Source organism: Rhea americana, unplaced genomic scaffold (genome assembly GCF_003343005.1).
Source record: "Rhea americana isolate MKP2758 unplaced genomic scaffold, rheAme1 scaffold_199, whole genome shotgun sequence".
NCBI classification, from domain to species: Eukaryota; Metazoa; Chordata; class Aves; order Rheiformes; family Rheidae; genus Rhea; species Rhea americana.
In genome coordinates, this window is record NW_028186138.1 from 679,941 (window position 1) to 696,961 (window position 17,021).

The 17,021-nt window shown below is 35.7% G+C and overlaps 1 protein-coding gene across 3 annotated transcripts in view; it reads right to left on the bottom strand.

Moving 5' to 3' along the window:
- Positions 1–1,421: 1,421 nt before the first annotated feature.
- ARHGEF10 (Rho guanine nucleotide exchange factor 10) overlaps positions 1,422–17,021 on the bottom strand; it is a 116,850-nt gene continuing 101,250 nt past the window's right edge. For all 3 annotated transcript variants that reach the window (XM_085303212.1, XM_085303211.1, XM_085303210.1), the window contains 3 exons: positions 14,915–15,089; positions 7,460–7,582; positions 1,422–5,438 (listed from right to left, as the gene is read on the bottom strand). In XM_085303212.1, coding sequence (XP_085159338.1) covers positions 4,924–5,438; positions 7,460–7,582; positions 14,915–15,089 — 813 coding nt within the window. In that variant the 3' untranslated portion in view covers positions 1,422–4,923. The remainder of the gene's footprint in view (positions 5,439–7,459; positions 7,583–14,914; positions 15,090–17,021) is intronic.

Here is a 17,021-nt window from a genome sequence, read left to right on the forward strand (position 1 = left end):
TCTGAACTATGAATGGAGTAAGCCATTCATTATGAATGGAGTAAACCATTTTGAGCTGTGGCATGATGCAATCAGCTTCAAACCAYCAGACTAACACTGAGAGTCCTCTTACTAAAAACATGTGCAAGTGTTAAGTTTACACTAATAGTTTGTGCTCTCCATTATGATCAGTGGCATAAAAGAAATGTTTAAGAGCAGTGGGAAGAATCAACCTTTTAAGTGTACCTATTTCTGTCTACTTAGGTTTTAGACTGCTAGAGTCCCATCCTATGTGCAGCAGATCATATAGAGACGTCTTAAGCTACATCAGAATCAAGAAACCAAAGAGGGAAAGCCCATCCTGTAAAGACAAGTACCACTGCACAGTTCGCATCYGTGCAGTTAAATACACTTTCTTTCTCCCTCCCACCCTTGCCAAAGATCCAAGATGAGTGGCCTTATTCAGGCTGCCTAATGGGAGCAGGCTTGTCCGAGCGAGCACGCCTGTGATCACAGCACAGAGCTCAAGCTGTAGCCCTGCTCCTGCCCAGTTTACTGGTAAGGACAATTTCAACAAAAGCACCAAAGGGGCAGTATGCAATTTCTAGGACTCAGCCTCCAACCCATAAATGAACTGTAAATTCTCATTGGGACAAAATCCATCTTAAGGTATGTGAATGCATGGTATCCTGCACTCATGTGACTTAATTTTGTTTTGTGTCTTGACTATTGTAGCAATAAAAATGGCAGGGAAACACAAGAAAACATCAATAATCTTCTGAAATAAGAATAAAAAGTCAGTATTTTTCAAAGCAATAAATAAAATAGATATGCTATAAAAAGAGGAACAAAAAGAAAGGTTTTAATAATAATTCCTTTTACCAAACATCTCTCAACAGCTCTTCTTGTTTTTTATTTATAGTAGTGCAAGTACACACAAAAAAGCTATTGCTCAGTGATGAACACAAGTCTCCTGATAGAATTTAAACATAAACAAGGGATTTTGTATTTTTCCTTAGGACAGATTAACTATAATRAATTTCCAGTTAGTAGCTGAAAATTACTTTCTTCTGTTAACATTCCTTTGCCATACTAATTTTGAACATTAATGGCTGTCATTTTTACATATTGTCATGCAGGCTGCTCAAATGTTGCATTTTATCCCATGTAGACAGCACAGTTTGCTTGAGTTTGCTTGGTCAAAATTTGGGTCCATTGATACAGTGGCCAAAGTATAAGAARCTGCATACTTTTCAAAAACTGCATTTACTGGTGTTTAGATCATAGAAGCTATAAAAATTCAAAAATATATCACTTTATTGTCTTAATCACAAACCCCATTTTCCTTTTCATTAATCCATTAAAAACCCCATTCATTAATGCATGCCCATAAATTGTAGCCTTCTTGTTAAAATGATGACTCAAGAAATGTAATTTTGAAGTTGATTTTTATGACTTTTTTTATTAAACATTTTTCTCAGTTTATACTTTGGACATAAATACACAAGTTTTATGGCTCATGTTACAAAAGATACTATTATTTATTAGAAAATATATATGGAATATATTTAATGCTTACATTTGTTCTCCTTTTCTCCTACTCTTTTCCATAAATTCTATTAATCTAGGAAAGCAGCATCAGAAAGCAGAATCCAACCTACCTAGCAGCATAGTCTACTACAGCTATAAAGATTATTTGTCATCTGTAAAATACCTTTTGGTTTGTGTTTGTTTTCAGAGTAAGGTAAAATGTCAGTTAGTGTTAGAAACTAAACATTGCATGTTGTGCACAATTAGTTACTAGAAATCTAGTTCATTACTCTGTGTATTGCTATAACAAAATATATAGCTTCTCTAKTACTTTACAGCTTAGACAGACATGTTTATTTTCAAAATAGTATAAAGTAAATAAAGGATCCAGTTCTGTTCTTACTGAAGTCAGTGGCAAAACTTTGATGGACTTTCAAAAGAGCTTTGCACTTTGTTTCTACTGTTTTATTAATAAAACTGAAGAAAACTACATTTCAGCTGGAGGATGGGGTAAATTTCCCTTACAAGTTTAAAACCGGCATGCATTATTGCTAGCAGATCCTGTAATAATTCTACACACTTTCCAGTTGAATATGTGGTGGACTCAGCTTACTGTTCCTAGTGATAAAGACCCATGAGAGAGTGTGTGTAATCCTTCAGCCACGAAAGCAAGGAAATGCAATTCCATACTTAAGGAGCATGCAAAATCAAACTGGTAATCTTTTTACTGTAGTGAAACAAAGGGATATTAAATTATATATGCTTTATAAACAGAAAAATCTCTTCAACATTTTTTCAATATACATACATTAAACTGTACAGCTTAGTACTTCCACATAGTGGGCAAAGAGCAACTCCCAGGGCCATAGCTATGGAAGAGCACAGAAAAATGCAACTGTCCTTGATCCTCAAGGTCTGGCAAGATTAGGCACTAGGCCAGGAAGAAGAGGAAAGGTTGGCCAAAAGTTGCCAGCAGGCTGGTTTAGAGGCATTCTACTTTTTTTTTTTTTTTTTTTTTTTTGTGCACCAGGACTTATGCTAACACTAAACCCATACCAATGATGACAACACCCTACTGAAGGTGTGAGATACATAGAGAAAGACAGAATAAAAGCACAAAGCAGTAATGAAGACCCTAAGCCTACAATCCAACCCATAACAGAAGTCCTTCACAACTCACTGGAATCCACACTGTCCATTATGGGTCAAGAATCTTCCTGTTCAGATCTGGATGCAGGATGTGGCCCAAACTCTACTGAAAAGGAAGCTGGGTGGTATGTCATTTCTGAAAGGTCCATTCTGGTGCCATCTAGCAGACAAGRTTCACTGCATTAGTATTCCTTGCACCTTGTGAACTTTGTGTCCTGTGGCAGGGAAGACACAACATCATTRTCCTGCTCCATCCAACTTAGTGAGTCAGCTCACCCACTGATTTTGGATTCACCTTGATACTAGTTTGCTTTCTAAAGCAGATGGAATGAACATTTAGAAAGRTATGAATCTGTTGCAAAATAAAAACAGAATTTTCAGTAATACCTAAAAAACATACTTGTTTTTAAACTCTGTCTTATATTGAACAAGATGATTTGCAGTCTTTACTATGGTTTACCTTGAAATGTAACATGCTAGGAAACACTGTGCTTATGGCTGATGTTGATTCAAACTAGGCATATTGAAACAAAACATGGTGAAATCACGGCATTCATATTAGAAATCACAAACACAATTTGAAGCCATTCGCTTACTGTAATAAAAAGAGTCTCAATGTAATCAAAAGTTACACTTAATTCTAGTCAATAAAAACACTTGACCTATGCTCTGTATCAGATACATTTCTTTTATATTTTACTGAATAGATCATCGGTATTAGAGTTCTTAATGTATCTAAATGAAACTTAGTCCTAAATTTTCTACATCTTTCAGTCTATTGTCAAAGGAAAAGGACATCCTCAGTGAATCTATTCAACACACTATTTGAATTAAGCATCTATTTTAAAAATGTGTCTCCTCACCATTTTTGGTAATGTTTGAGCTGAAGGCTTTGTCTGATATTTCACATGCAGAGAGAGAAAAACCCTAGCACAAAAACAACTTTAGTAGTCACAATAAATTTGAAATTCCATTTGGAAATATATTCATTCCTTAAGAAAAGATGATTAGGTTGCCATTTAGAATTCAGCCCTCTACCACTACCAAAGCAACAYCTTGTCCCAAGTGAAGAAATGCAAGAAAACAGTGTGCACGGTATTTTCACAATGTACATTTACAAGATGATGCTCTTCTGAATTTCTGGGTGAAAAGGGGTCACCACTGCTCAAGTATGACCRTATCCCTGCTGTCTGCAGTTGCTCAATGACATTAAGTGAAAGATTTTTACTAAGGATGCAGCACAAATCAACTGACATGTATACCCACACTGATTACATGCACTCCCTATAGATACTGCAATATTAAAACATTTCTGTGTTCACTGTTAATTTACTGGATGGCCATGCACTTCTTCGTGTTACACCTGCTTCGCTATTACAAACCGCAAGTTCACACCTGCTTAAAAATAGCATAAAGTCTATGCCTAGCTTTGATACTGGGTGCACCTTCCACTGTCAGAAAGAGAAGGTGTTAGCAGCACTAGAATGCACAACTGCTCTATATCTGTATTTTCTATTTATCCTAAGCCACAATGTCCTAGAACTTTCTCTGTACAATGAAGGAGAGTCACAGACACACTGCACCTACCAAAAAAATTAACGCACTTTTTATCCTGCAAAGTTTTTCAATAATACTGAACATTAGAAATAAAACGTCTATTTTCTATGTTCAAATAAACAATTACCAATCAATTACTAGAACTGGCTTTTGCATGATTTTTTTCCTGCTCAAACGCAGGCCTGTATATTATGTCACAAACTATTATAGAGATTATCAAATTAATATTAGCCTGTATTAGAATACTTATTGTTTAAAAATATTTGCTAATTTGTTAAAATCTACATCATGTAACATATCATTTTGGAAAAAGAAACAAACAGCTGATTTACATAAGCAAAAACCAGCATGCAACAYGGCATGTGTTCCTTGCCTTCCCGAAGTGCTATAGAACATAATGATGATATTTATAAATGTGCATATAAATAAGGCAGAGATTCTAAAAACATTTAAAAGGGTCTAACAAATCCTTTATGTTTTAAGAATCAAAGACAGCATCAACAGCTAAATGTTTTCCAATAACCTAATACTGAAGAATGTTCTAAATATGTGAAAACTCTGTCTTGCAGCCTTTAATCAAGTGATCAATTTCTAGTGAACTTGGTTCCATATATAAAGTCTATTAGGTTGTGTCCTAATCTGGCATTTGCTATTAAAAGATGATATCATTTTTTTTAAACAAGAGAAAGTATCTTGGCTTTTATTCACTTAGATATTTAACAGTGGGATTTGCCAAACCATCACTGAAGACACTAGTTCATCTTGTCGCTGCTGTTTGGTCTTCTTGTTCACTCTTCTATGACCTTGACCTCCAGAAATTACTAATACTGAACTTGCTTTCATTTTCTTGGATCTCTGTCTTTTACTTTTACATGAGATACTCTGATCCTTCAAAAGCTCATAAATGTTACTGTCCTCCGGTCTATGTTCTAGAGAACTTGATCCATGAGACAACGTCAGGGATCCAGAAGATGAAGACAAGTCACTTTTTTGTGTGATGGATCCTACTGAACCTCCCAGCCAAATCGCAGTATCGTGGGTACTACTAAGGGAAGAACCTGGTCTCTCATTGTGCAGAATGTTCTTTTGCTCATCTTCTTTGGATTCAGAGCTAGGAGGCAGGCTGCTCCTGGATTTGTTTTTGTTTTTCTTGTTTATAGCTGCAGCCATTACAAGAAATTTGACTGGGCCATTATGTGCATGGTATGACACCATTCCTCTTCCTGGAGAGGAAAAAAAAAGAGACAATTAAAGAACTTTTATTTTTTCCTTTTACCATAGAGTTCCACCACAATTAGTTCAGAAAAYCATAACTCTTAAAATGTTTAAAATGTTTTTATATGCATCCATTCTGTTTTTAGCCCTGTAGGTACAGAATGTACAGAAAAAAAGGAACCAAACAYATTTAATGTGCCATAAAGGCATTTTAAGGACTGTATTAAAAATCAGCTAAACCAAGACCTTCTGAGTTTAAGCTGACTTACTTCTGTGCTGTTTTCTCAACAGCAGGAGTACAAAAACTGTCCACTATCTTCTTTTTGTTGGCATTGTCACAAGCATAATATTGCTAGTTTTCTCCAATAATCCACAAGCAAAATATCTAGTTTTCAATTAAATCTACTGTACCTTTCCAGAATAGCATAAGAACATCTGTTTCACTGTAATAGATTTTGTCACACTGTAAAGCAGAAAATAAAACTCATCCTTATAAATTGCTGTCTAGTTACTATGGTAGATTCATAAGGAAATGAGTGAATAAATTCARTTTAAATTTTTAAAGAATGTAAACAGTGGGATGTTGGAGGTATAAGGGAAGTTTTACACTGTGCTAATTGTAAGACTGTATGAGAAACACATTGCCAAATTCAGAAGCTATGACATTACATGTGCTTTTTACAGCAAAAATAAGAAAAAAAATGTAGCAGTCTTCCAAATAAGCTATAATATGAAAAAGAGCTAGGCTATTGAGGAAAAAAAATCTCAGCCCTACAGATCACCCCATCCGTTCCAAACTCCCTAGTACATTCTAGGATAAAAAAAATAATTCTACTTTAACAGAAAGTGCAATGATACAAAGATGAATTACCACTATTAGAAGTACAATTTTAAAAAGTTAAAAATTTCAAGTTTTCAGTTCAAATTACAAATCTTCTGAGGATTATGAAAATAGATCTCCAAATATAATGTTGCTAGATCTGTGAAACGTAACAGATCTTGACCCAAAATAAATGTTAAGAATATACAGGGAAGATAAATCATAATAATCMAAATAGAAGATGTTCTCATTATGCAACTACGCATTTTCTTATATTGCATCTATTTGTACAGACTTTTCCTAGCATAGGATCCACAGATTTCATGTTTCCTCAGAAACATTTATCCATTGTCATATTGGACTACTGATACGTATTTTGCTGAACACAGCAGATTTAGCTTTCATTTTGGCAAAGTTACATAGGTTTCGTTGGGTTTGTTGTTTGTTTGTTTTGTTTTTTTCCTGAAGGAAGTTACAGACTGCTTGCCTTATAAAGTCTGCCAGCTTCCCTCCATAGCTCAGAAGCTCTGGCAGAATTCTAAGACCAAAATGTAGCCTGGCAAAGGTCCCATTAAACACACTTTTAAACTTGCTTCTACTGGTAGTGAAAACACTTGCAAAATGATCCAGCAACATTGGTGTATTTGCACTTGAAATGGTATAATGTGAAAATAATTCAAAACAATCTCTCCAAAATACAAAAATATTGATCATTGTTAAAAAAAACCCTGAAATATACTCTGTCATAAATTTCAAGTCCACAGTTTTGGGGAAAAAGAGCACAAAAATGACTTACTGAATAAGGAGTCAGAGAATATTCTGAATTTTCAGTACCTATGTCTCCTAATACATATTCTCCCCAAATCTGGAAGAAAGATTATTTGGACTTTCTTCTCATCCCCACACATTTGACACTACTTTGACAGGATTCATGTCTACTCTATTTTTGTTCCTGAAAGAATAACTATTTTTTTTTTTTTGCATCAAACAACTGAGATAAAACTAGGTAAGTGCCTGGACATACTGTAAAGCTAAGGAACAGCAGCAAATAAAATTTCATCACAAAGCTGTGACATGTCTAAGCAATGTATCTAATATAATATGTATCTAAACAATACATATGCTTTTGCTGACTCACTTAAGTTACTGAAAGAAGAAAAATGAAGTCTTCAGTATAAAACTGTTCTACACAATCCAAATGTCACTCACCAGTTACTTTGGGAATCCCCTGCAAGCGAGGTACTGGTAATGCTACTATTATACCCAGATTTGTTCCAACCAGTAACAAACCATGGCACACCAGGAGGCTGGTCACAGAAACACGCTGCTGCCCTGTGAAGTTTAGGAAATGCTGCATTACTTAAGAGTGACTATTTTTGCTTAGATCAAAGTAACCTCCAGTAAATACAATCAGTTGCATATAGTTACACTGTCACAGCCTGATTCTGCAAAATGCTAGSAGAAGTGCAAATACATTGCTGGATTGTGGTATTAAACTTTATTTGTGTGATAATTTACATACTACTAAACTTCCAAAATATTTTGTTGTAAGATCTCTAAATCACAGTATCTAAAACAAGACATAGATTATCGTTACAGATATGTTTTTACAAATAGATCATGTTTTTATATGCTCAACAATAAAACTGAAAGACATTCAATTTCACAATATTCATTGGTATATTAACACACAATGTTCAAGACAAATCTGTTCACAATTACTTTTTTCTTTTCATTTTGTGAGACCGTTCCTAGAGTACTATGTCATGGTTTGGACTCCACACACAAAAGACATTGGTATACTGGAACAAGTCCAGCGGAGGACAACCAAGACGACTGCTGGCTGGGGCACGTGGTGTACAAGAAAGGTTAGATCTGCTGCCTACACCTATCTGATGGGAGGGTATACACAAGGCAGACAGGCTCTACACAAATGTGCACAGTGACAAGGTAAGAGGCAATGAACTAAAGTTGAAACATGGGAAATTCCAAATAGATGTAAAGAAAAGCTTTTTCAGCAATGAGGGTGGTCAAACACCGGAACAGGTTGTTCACAAACACTGTGGAATCTCCATCATTGAAGATGTTCAAAACATCTGAGAAACCTGGTCTAATTGGTCTGCTTCAAGCAGAAGGACAGATGAGATGATGTCCAGAAGTCCTTCCCAAATGCAATTACTCTATGATTACATCATTTTCTACAAGTTACTATTTACAGGATTGCCGTTTTCCTTATGGAAACAAAGTCATTTTTGCTTACAGTAGAAGACTAAAGATGATTGATTCAATTTAGCTGGGTTTTCAAAACGTCCTTGGCAAGTTTGGTAAATGAAAATGGAAACTACTGCCTGCCCAAACTTCTACCATGACCCAGGTTTATGTGAATGGGCATTTGAACTCCAATGAAGCCCTCCTGGCTCAAAATGTTCGTGTAATTATGATTATCTTCACATGCTATGATAGCACTAATTCCCTTCTTTATTACAACTATCAAGCTGTTAATCACTTCATCAGTAAGTAGAGAATTTGGATTCCACATACTATACAGCCTGGATGAACCAACATGTTCCATGCTTTGCAAAAATACCTTAATTACAATGTATCACAAGTGAGTGTATTTTCCACCTCTCCCCTCCAAGCTGAGCCGACTTCCAGCCAAGAACAAACGAATTACAGACCCACTGGGAAAGCAACGAAGGAGCAGCCAGGCTGTAGCCCAAAAGTTAAAGGACTCAACTGAAAAGCAGTAGGCAAACCACAGTTCAAATCTTTTCCCACAGAACTTCACAAAAACAAAATACTTATCTAGCAATGGTCTAGCAGGGCCAGATCTGGAATACCTGCTTTGTCTGTTCTCAGTGCACCCTAAAGGTAGGAGGATTAGGTCGCTCCCTCTGCAGATGTAATAAGTATGAATAAGTTGAACAGTTTCCACCTACTCCTGCAGGTCATCAGCCACACCTACGTATTTTCAATTTAACTGTTTAGGTATCTATGCTGGTAGTATTGCATCATCCTCCTACAAATAGTCTATATCTATCAATGAATTACAAGTCTTTTAAAGCTTTTTTATATGAGGAATTCAGTTTCCAAAACAAAGTACACAAAATTGCTCCTTCAACACTGGCTGGCTGGACAGTCCTTTGAGGGGACTGAAAGTTGTACATCCTGATGTAGTCAGAGGATAGAGTGCATTAAGATGCCCAAAGATGGAAAGAAAAAGAAGAAATCAGAACCTAGAGTGATGACACAGGTGGCAGCTCTAATTACATCAGAGAGTAAAAGAAGCCACGAAAAATCCCACAATAAAAACTGCTTGTACTGTTTCCAAAACAGTATATATAACACACAGTATTAGTCTCCCCATTGTCTGCCAATATGTATTTTGCCAGTATCTTTGTAACAGTTCAAAGTTCAAATGTAGATGTCCAAACACCTCCCTGAATACTGCATTTTTCAAAAATTAAGATCTGAATTTTGTGATTTAGAGCACATCAAGTTATCATGATGTCATGAGGTATCTCCCACAACCTGGGCCATAGCAAATGCAAGGTAACTATAGCTTAGCTAATTCCATTCCATTCCATTTCAAGCTTGTTTTGCAATGTACAAGCAGAAATATTTAAGCACAATTTTAATTTTTTTTAAATTGTCAAAACCTCCACTTTTACATTTGCCTGGTTAATCACTTTCAGGAGCAAGATGCTCACATTTTTAAATAATAGATCTTAAATGCTTTAGAGGTTTTTCAAAATGTAGAATAATATGCATGCTTTCATATACCAGCCCTGAGGCAAACTTTAACTGGAAATTTGCATTATTGTTTCAAATTATCAGCCAGCAACTCAGAATCTTAAACACAGAAGAAAACCTACGCATGAACCGTCTATAGTGAGGTCAAAGGAAAACTGCTTGCTTTGAAATCTCGGAAAAGCAGGAAACATCTGCACCTGAAAGTACAATTTGAAATACCATATAACAACATAAAAATGATAAATAGATAACAAATTAATATTTTCATAGGTGCTTTTATCTGCTAACCATAATTTGAAACCTTACTTTTTGATTTTCCACTTCAGAGAAAATACAAAAAACCAACTCTCTTGAATGTGCAAAAGCACTTGAAAAAAATACTAGTGGTTTTGGTTATGGGAAAGAGAAAAATATAAATGCCCAAAACAATCAAATATTCTTATCTTTAAATGAAAGCYTTCAGAACACACTACATCAATGCAATGACGAAATTGTTAAACTTGTAAAACAATCTAACCAGACCTCAAATCTACTAAGAACTGAAGTCAACTATTAAATTTATATATGGATAAATAGCTTTATTGACTATGTTTCTGCTCTGTGTTCACCCTTCTCAGGTCTCAATTTCTGACATGAACCCAACAACAGGATCTGTGTAAATCTTTTTGTGATCCCATGCAGCTCTTTGGAATTCAGCTCTAGGAAGGTGCAAAGCCATACTGGCACATATCCTCTTATATGATCTTCCTCTCATTATTATATAAAAAACTATCAAAAAAAGACCCCCCGGACAAATTTGTCGAGACGGCCTAAAATTTTCCCCAACTTTTTATCATCTCACAGCAGTAAAATCACAATCCAACTGTGTTTTATGGCATGGCAGCTGGTAGGGACAAAAGTAAGCTGTAATGCTCAAAGGATAGTTTGTTTTCTGCAGAGAGGAAATGATATATTTTTTCTTTGCTTTTCTCATCTGCCCCAGGAAACACATATGAACCATCAGAGGATATATAGATATAAACAGAACACAGAAACATAAACGGAAATCACCTCTTTGTTAAACACATAACCTGTCATCATCTATAGGAGCAAAGGAATTATATATATCAAGGTCCTAATCTCTTTAAAAAGACAAACTCTGTTATAGCTGAAAGRAAAAACATGTTTAAGGATATTTCATTACTCAGAAAATATTGAGTGTGACTGACAAAACAAGTATTACTAACAAGTGGACTGTGTACTTATGTTTAGCTTTTTTTTTTTTTTAATAACCTGTTTTTTTTTTTAACCCACCTGTTCAGAAAGCAGAAAACTRCTTGAGCCACTAAAAAGCAATCTAGCTCTACTGTGTTTAGTGAAAATAAACCTTTGCTAGTGAAATGAACAGTTACTAGCACCTATAATGATTATGTCCTTTACCTCAACCATTGTCTTCCTTTATCATTATTGTATCTGTGCTTTCTGGTGTTATATAATAAAACACAAACTTGTTACAAAGTATTAGGAAGTATTTTATGGTGTGTAGTTTTGATGATATGCGAAGAGTGGTTCTGTGGACTACTCTGTTGATTAAATGTCCATCCCATGGTTGTTTCAGTGACCGAGGTTTATCCTCCAGTCCCAAGTTCCTCCATACAAAGTTCCCGTAATTCCAGAAAGTGAGAATTCTTGCTTCTTCATTTAAAAAGATATGTTCAGTAGACAAAAGAATCAYGTTTATATCTCCCTGATTCTGAGATGGCCAACACTGCCATCAGTTTGGTTAGAGACCAGAGTGGTCTAGAGTATCAGTTACATTACTTATTGTATATGGACTACAAACATGCTATACTAGGTTTTGCAGAGACACAGGTGATTGAGGGTATTCTGTGTTACTGTACTCATTTAATACCAGATCAGATCTCTCAGTATATTCATCACGGTTCTTTTTTTACGTCGTTCAGCTGGCACATGCGATGTGACTATATCCAAAATCTGATCTACAAATGGGTGGCAATCTCCCAGTCGAGCTGTCCTGTCCTTAGCCAGAACTTTGTAAACATAAGGTGTATAAATGAATTCTCCATAAATGAATCATGATAAAGTGCTCAATTTAGGCAGGGCAAAAAGCTATTTTTGATTCATGTTTTGAGGATGTCTGCCTTTTTACATTACTAAACTCTACTGAATTGCAATGACAATCAGTTCTTGTGCCATTTCCCTTATACTTCGTTATACTTCATTCTTCAGTGACTCTATCCTACCTGGTGTGCTGCAGGGTTATCTTTCTTAAAGCAAAGCAGGCACATCTGTTATGATACTTAAAGCTGTCTTCTCCTAATAATAAAATTGTGGAAAATTAGTGTTATGAGAACTGGTTACTATAGGAGAACTAGTTACTGATATTATGGGAATAGATTATTAATTATGACAACTGATTACTACAGCTATACTTCTTTGTAACTCACAGTGACCATTCCTGACATAGTGAAAGTAAATTTTTCTTTTACTCTCAGTGTATAATAATAATTGTCATTAACTTCATGGAGTTATGTTTCTCTCATTTACTTTGCCTTTAAGTGAATACTCTGGTATCTCCAAGCAGCCAGTTGAGCCAATATTACGTATTGTTGCTTCTACTAGAAATCTGGCAAAAGGTGTCCAGCTTCTTGAAAGTTTCATCATGATCTTGCACTACCTTCTTTCCTCTTGTTATGTCTCTTTGTAAGATCCTTAACAATATTTTTACAGCAATTTCTTTCCTGAATTTTTACTTATCTTTTCTTTTTAAATATTAAGGAACACCAGCTGGATTTCAGAAACCTAAGAGTTGTTTCTTTTAAAATGAAAAGACTTCCTGTAGCACAAGCAGCACTTCTAAATATTAATCACCAAATCCCTAAAAATCCTCATATTTTTAAAATATGGAGCTATTCCCTTCTTAAATCTCGGTGTATACTACACAGAGTTCGTCTTATTGCTGCTGTGGCTGCTTTTAGTTCCAAAAGTCTCTTACTGCTGTTTTATGCAAGCCTCCTCCTCTTCTGCCTTTTAGCCTTTATTGTTATTGCAGTATTAATGGGATCATAGAAATAGACCCAAGAGGTGCTGCTAAATAACTGAAATTCATTTCATTTTTAGAATGGATTCTTCCTCTGGAACATTTGCTGTAATGCTGCTCTGCTTCTGAAATAAATTTCCATTCACTATAGTGCTTTTTTGGGGGGAGAGGGGAAGACAGAGAGAGAGACACACAGAGACAGACACACACACACACACACACACAGAGAGAGAGAGAGAGAGAGAGAGAGAACCCAAGAAACTTAAATTGACAAGAATGACACCAAAGAGATATAATTAGCTAAAGCTCTTAAAAAAATCATCTAGTACATCAGCAGTTTTATTACCATGGCAATGCACACTGAAGCTGAAAATTTTTGAAGATGATGTATAAGGGAGGCCCTACTTTCTTTCTATAAGCAGCAGAAAATATTAAAAGTTAATCTTCTTTTTATACTAATCTTCATTTCTTTGCATAACTGGGATTAATTCAATAAAATGACCTATTTAAAGGCAGGACATTTGCTGCTGCTCAGTGCTGGAGCTACATTCAAACAGCAAGGGTAAAAAACACTCTGTACAGAATACTGTAAAAATGACACAATTCAAAACAGTTTTATTGCAAAGCTGATGTGGTCTGCAAGAAAACAGTATAAGACAACAGAGACTGAGGAAGTGATACATCTTTTGATATAAAATTTATACCTAGCTCTTGTAAGAAAATAAATATAATCTCAGTGCTGTAAGAATTGGCTGCTGCTAAAAGCAAAGCAGTACAGCTAGCACACAGTAACACCTGTGGTGGCCAGGTTTACTGCACTTAAAGCACACTTACTGTGTGGGCCATATGAATCTCAAATCAGTTCATTTATATATCTACCACTGACACCTGACATCTATAAAAAGAGAGATAAAAAAAGCACAGTTGTCCCCTTATGGACGACTCAAACCCAGAGCTGCCAGTACCTTTTTTCTGTCTGCCTCTTTTCCTGGCATTGGCACAGCTTTCACGTGGGGCACTCACTGGCTCCRAGGGCCAGGCAAAGCTGGCTCAGTACAGCATAGGCCAAAGACATCCCAAAGCCTCTGCTCTCCAGTGCTACATGGAACTAGCCACAGCAGTCTGTCCTAACACTGGTGCTGGGCATTTGAGAAAAAGTGACAGAAATAGGTGTATTTCACTCACTCAATTAATTACATAGAGAGTCCTAGCTACTCACTAGCACAACTGATACAGGCCAGAGCAACTGTCTATGACACTGATGATTTTGAGACAACTGAACAGCTTCCGTCTTAAAACATTGAAAGATTTGTTGTTTATCCTAACAACCACAGCTTTCATCTTTATTTCAAGACTAACCTTTAATTAGAAAATTGGCAGCTCCAATCAGCAAAACCCTGAACACACTCCTTAATGGAAGTATGTGAGCAGTTCAACTAACTTCACTGGGACTACTGAAACGATTAAAGTTATGCAAGCGTTTTGTTGGTTTGGATCCTAGGCAAATTGACCTCTTCATGTGCTTTGATACCAAGTCCCAAAAGCAAATACTAAGCTTGGCAAAGCAAATATTTTCACAATAGACTACATTGCCCTACTCTTTTAGGGTTTTAAAAAAGAACAGATAAAACAGGAGAATTCATCTGCTCATAATTACATTTATAACCTTTAACAAGGAGAGCTGCTCACTGCACACATTGTTCTTCTGAGCAGGCAAGACTACAGTTTACCAAAACAAAGAGTTGTGAGATAGTTATCAGCATCGAAGTTCAAAACAAATGTTCTGGCTCAGGCCTACAACTACAACACTCTGGAGAACAGTAGTGATAAAGACAAAACAAAAATGTTATCGTATGATGTGATTCAGTCACCTGGCAACATATTGTGAACAGGCGTGGCAATGTTAATGTCCTGGAGGTGTTTCAGGGTCTCAGTGTGGAACAGGCGAAGTGTAGATCCAGATGTGAAGGCAATCCAGATGCCTACGCCAGCAACAGCCATGTGAGAGATTACCATCCCTTCTTCCTGATGTGCTTCAAACTGGCTCTATAAGAAAAACAAAATCACTGAGAAGATGCAACTGAACTGCAACATTCAGCTTTCCTTATCAGCTCTTCAGTGTTGGCACTTTATCCTTGTTCTCTCCATGTCAAATACTAGCTAGCTTTTTTCACTTTGTTCGTGCTATGTCTTGACTGTTTTAACTGTTGTATATGAYGTGTTAATTTTTCTGTTGCCTTTTTTTTTCCTTTTTGGAAAATGCATCATCATTTCTATAAAAGGATCCTCAACTTTTGAGCAAAAGTTACAATTTATGATAAAATAACTTCACAGTAACTTACACAGTGTATTTACAAAACATTTGCATGGTGAAAACTGGCAATTCTGTATTAGCTGAGACTTAGAGATTTTATATTTCTTTATTGATACTCCCCTGGGAAAGCTAATGTATATAAAGAGCCCGGGAATGGGCAGGATTTTTTCTAATATATTGCTTTTATCTGTAGTACAACTCCTGTTTCAAAAAATATAGGAGAGTTTTTTTCTGTACAGTGCATTAGGGGTCATTTCAGAACAACAATAATAAAATCAAGGAAAAAATCATCTTTAGAAAGTAGATTGTTTGTGAATATATATACATTATTTGCTCAGCTACATAATCACATGAGCCTTAATATTGTGGCCTGCTTTTTGACTCAGGCATTTCTGAATTTTGTAAGTATTAGCTATTTCAGAGTCTTGCCCTTCAGAATACAGATGCTGATTTTTAGAAATGCCCAAATCCACCACTGTCCATTGCATCCAGTGGAGCAGTGCAAGGCTTTCGGATAGAGCTTTTCCCCTGGTCAAGGGCCTTCACAGTTACAACTTCTGCATGGCTCCAGGAAGGTTGAAACTTCTCTGTCTGCCCGTGTTAAAGTGCAAGAGAAAGCTGTACTAAAGTTCTTTAATCATTAACATGAAGTAGGGATTTTTTTTCCTGTTTTTGTCTTGTAAGTAAACCGCCTCTGAAGTGAAACACAGCCTTTTAATGTTGTGCCAGTCATTATCATATATAGGCAGTTATTCTGATAAACATAAAAATTCCTTGGCTAAACAAATGACACTGTTCATTGGATGCCTATCCTTCCCTGATGGATACGGAAATAAATAGGGTGCTCTAATATCCACAACACATTATATACTTTTAACTGYATCTGCAAACAGAATGCAGAAGTTTCCCCTCCTCCTTGTTAAAAGCACCCTTAAATTTTCCTTGTTAGAGTTAAATTTTGGTCATTTTTCATCCAAATCTAAATCACACATTTCTCAGGCTAAGCTTTTTTTTCTCCTTAGTCTAAGATTATCCATTGAAAATACAGGGGATAATAGATACATAGTTCAATTTCTGCATCTAAATGCAGTGAACAGATTACAATMACAGATAAAGGAAAGAACTTTGAAATTTCACAGACTACAACTTTTGATATTATATTTGAGGATTTTTTTTTCCATTTTATTACTGAACACTCCAAAATACTATAAAAATTGGTTCTTTCCACTGACAAAATGGCTGATTAAAATTAAGAGAAAGATTTTTGTATGTTCATTTGATTATACAATTCTTCAAGTGTTCAGTTTTCAGAAAAGGAACAGAGAAGCTTTCCTTTAGCTACTAGGATCTTGTTCAGTTTTGGTGAGTGTTGCTATATTGCCTTTTCACTCCTCTAATGATACAAGAGTACAAGTGAAGCACCTCTGACACCTACATTTATATTTGCTCTTTTCTTCAAATAACCTCTATTCATTATTTATCAAATAATCTACGCAATTAAAAATTCATGCAATTTATTCAACACTAGAATCTATCCATGAACAATATCTCTCAGAGTCAGACACAGATCTTAATCCTAAATTTCCTGATTTTCTTCTAACACACTGAAGTCCCATTGGTAAATGGGTCTTCAAAATAACTACCTTTACAGAATCATGCATTGC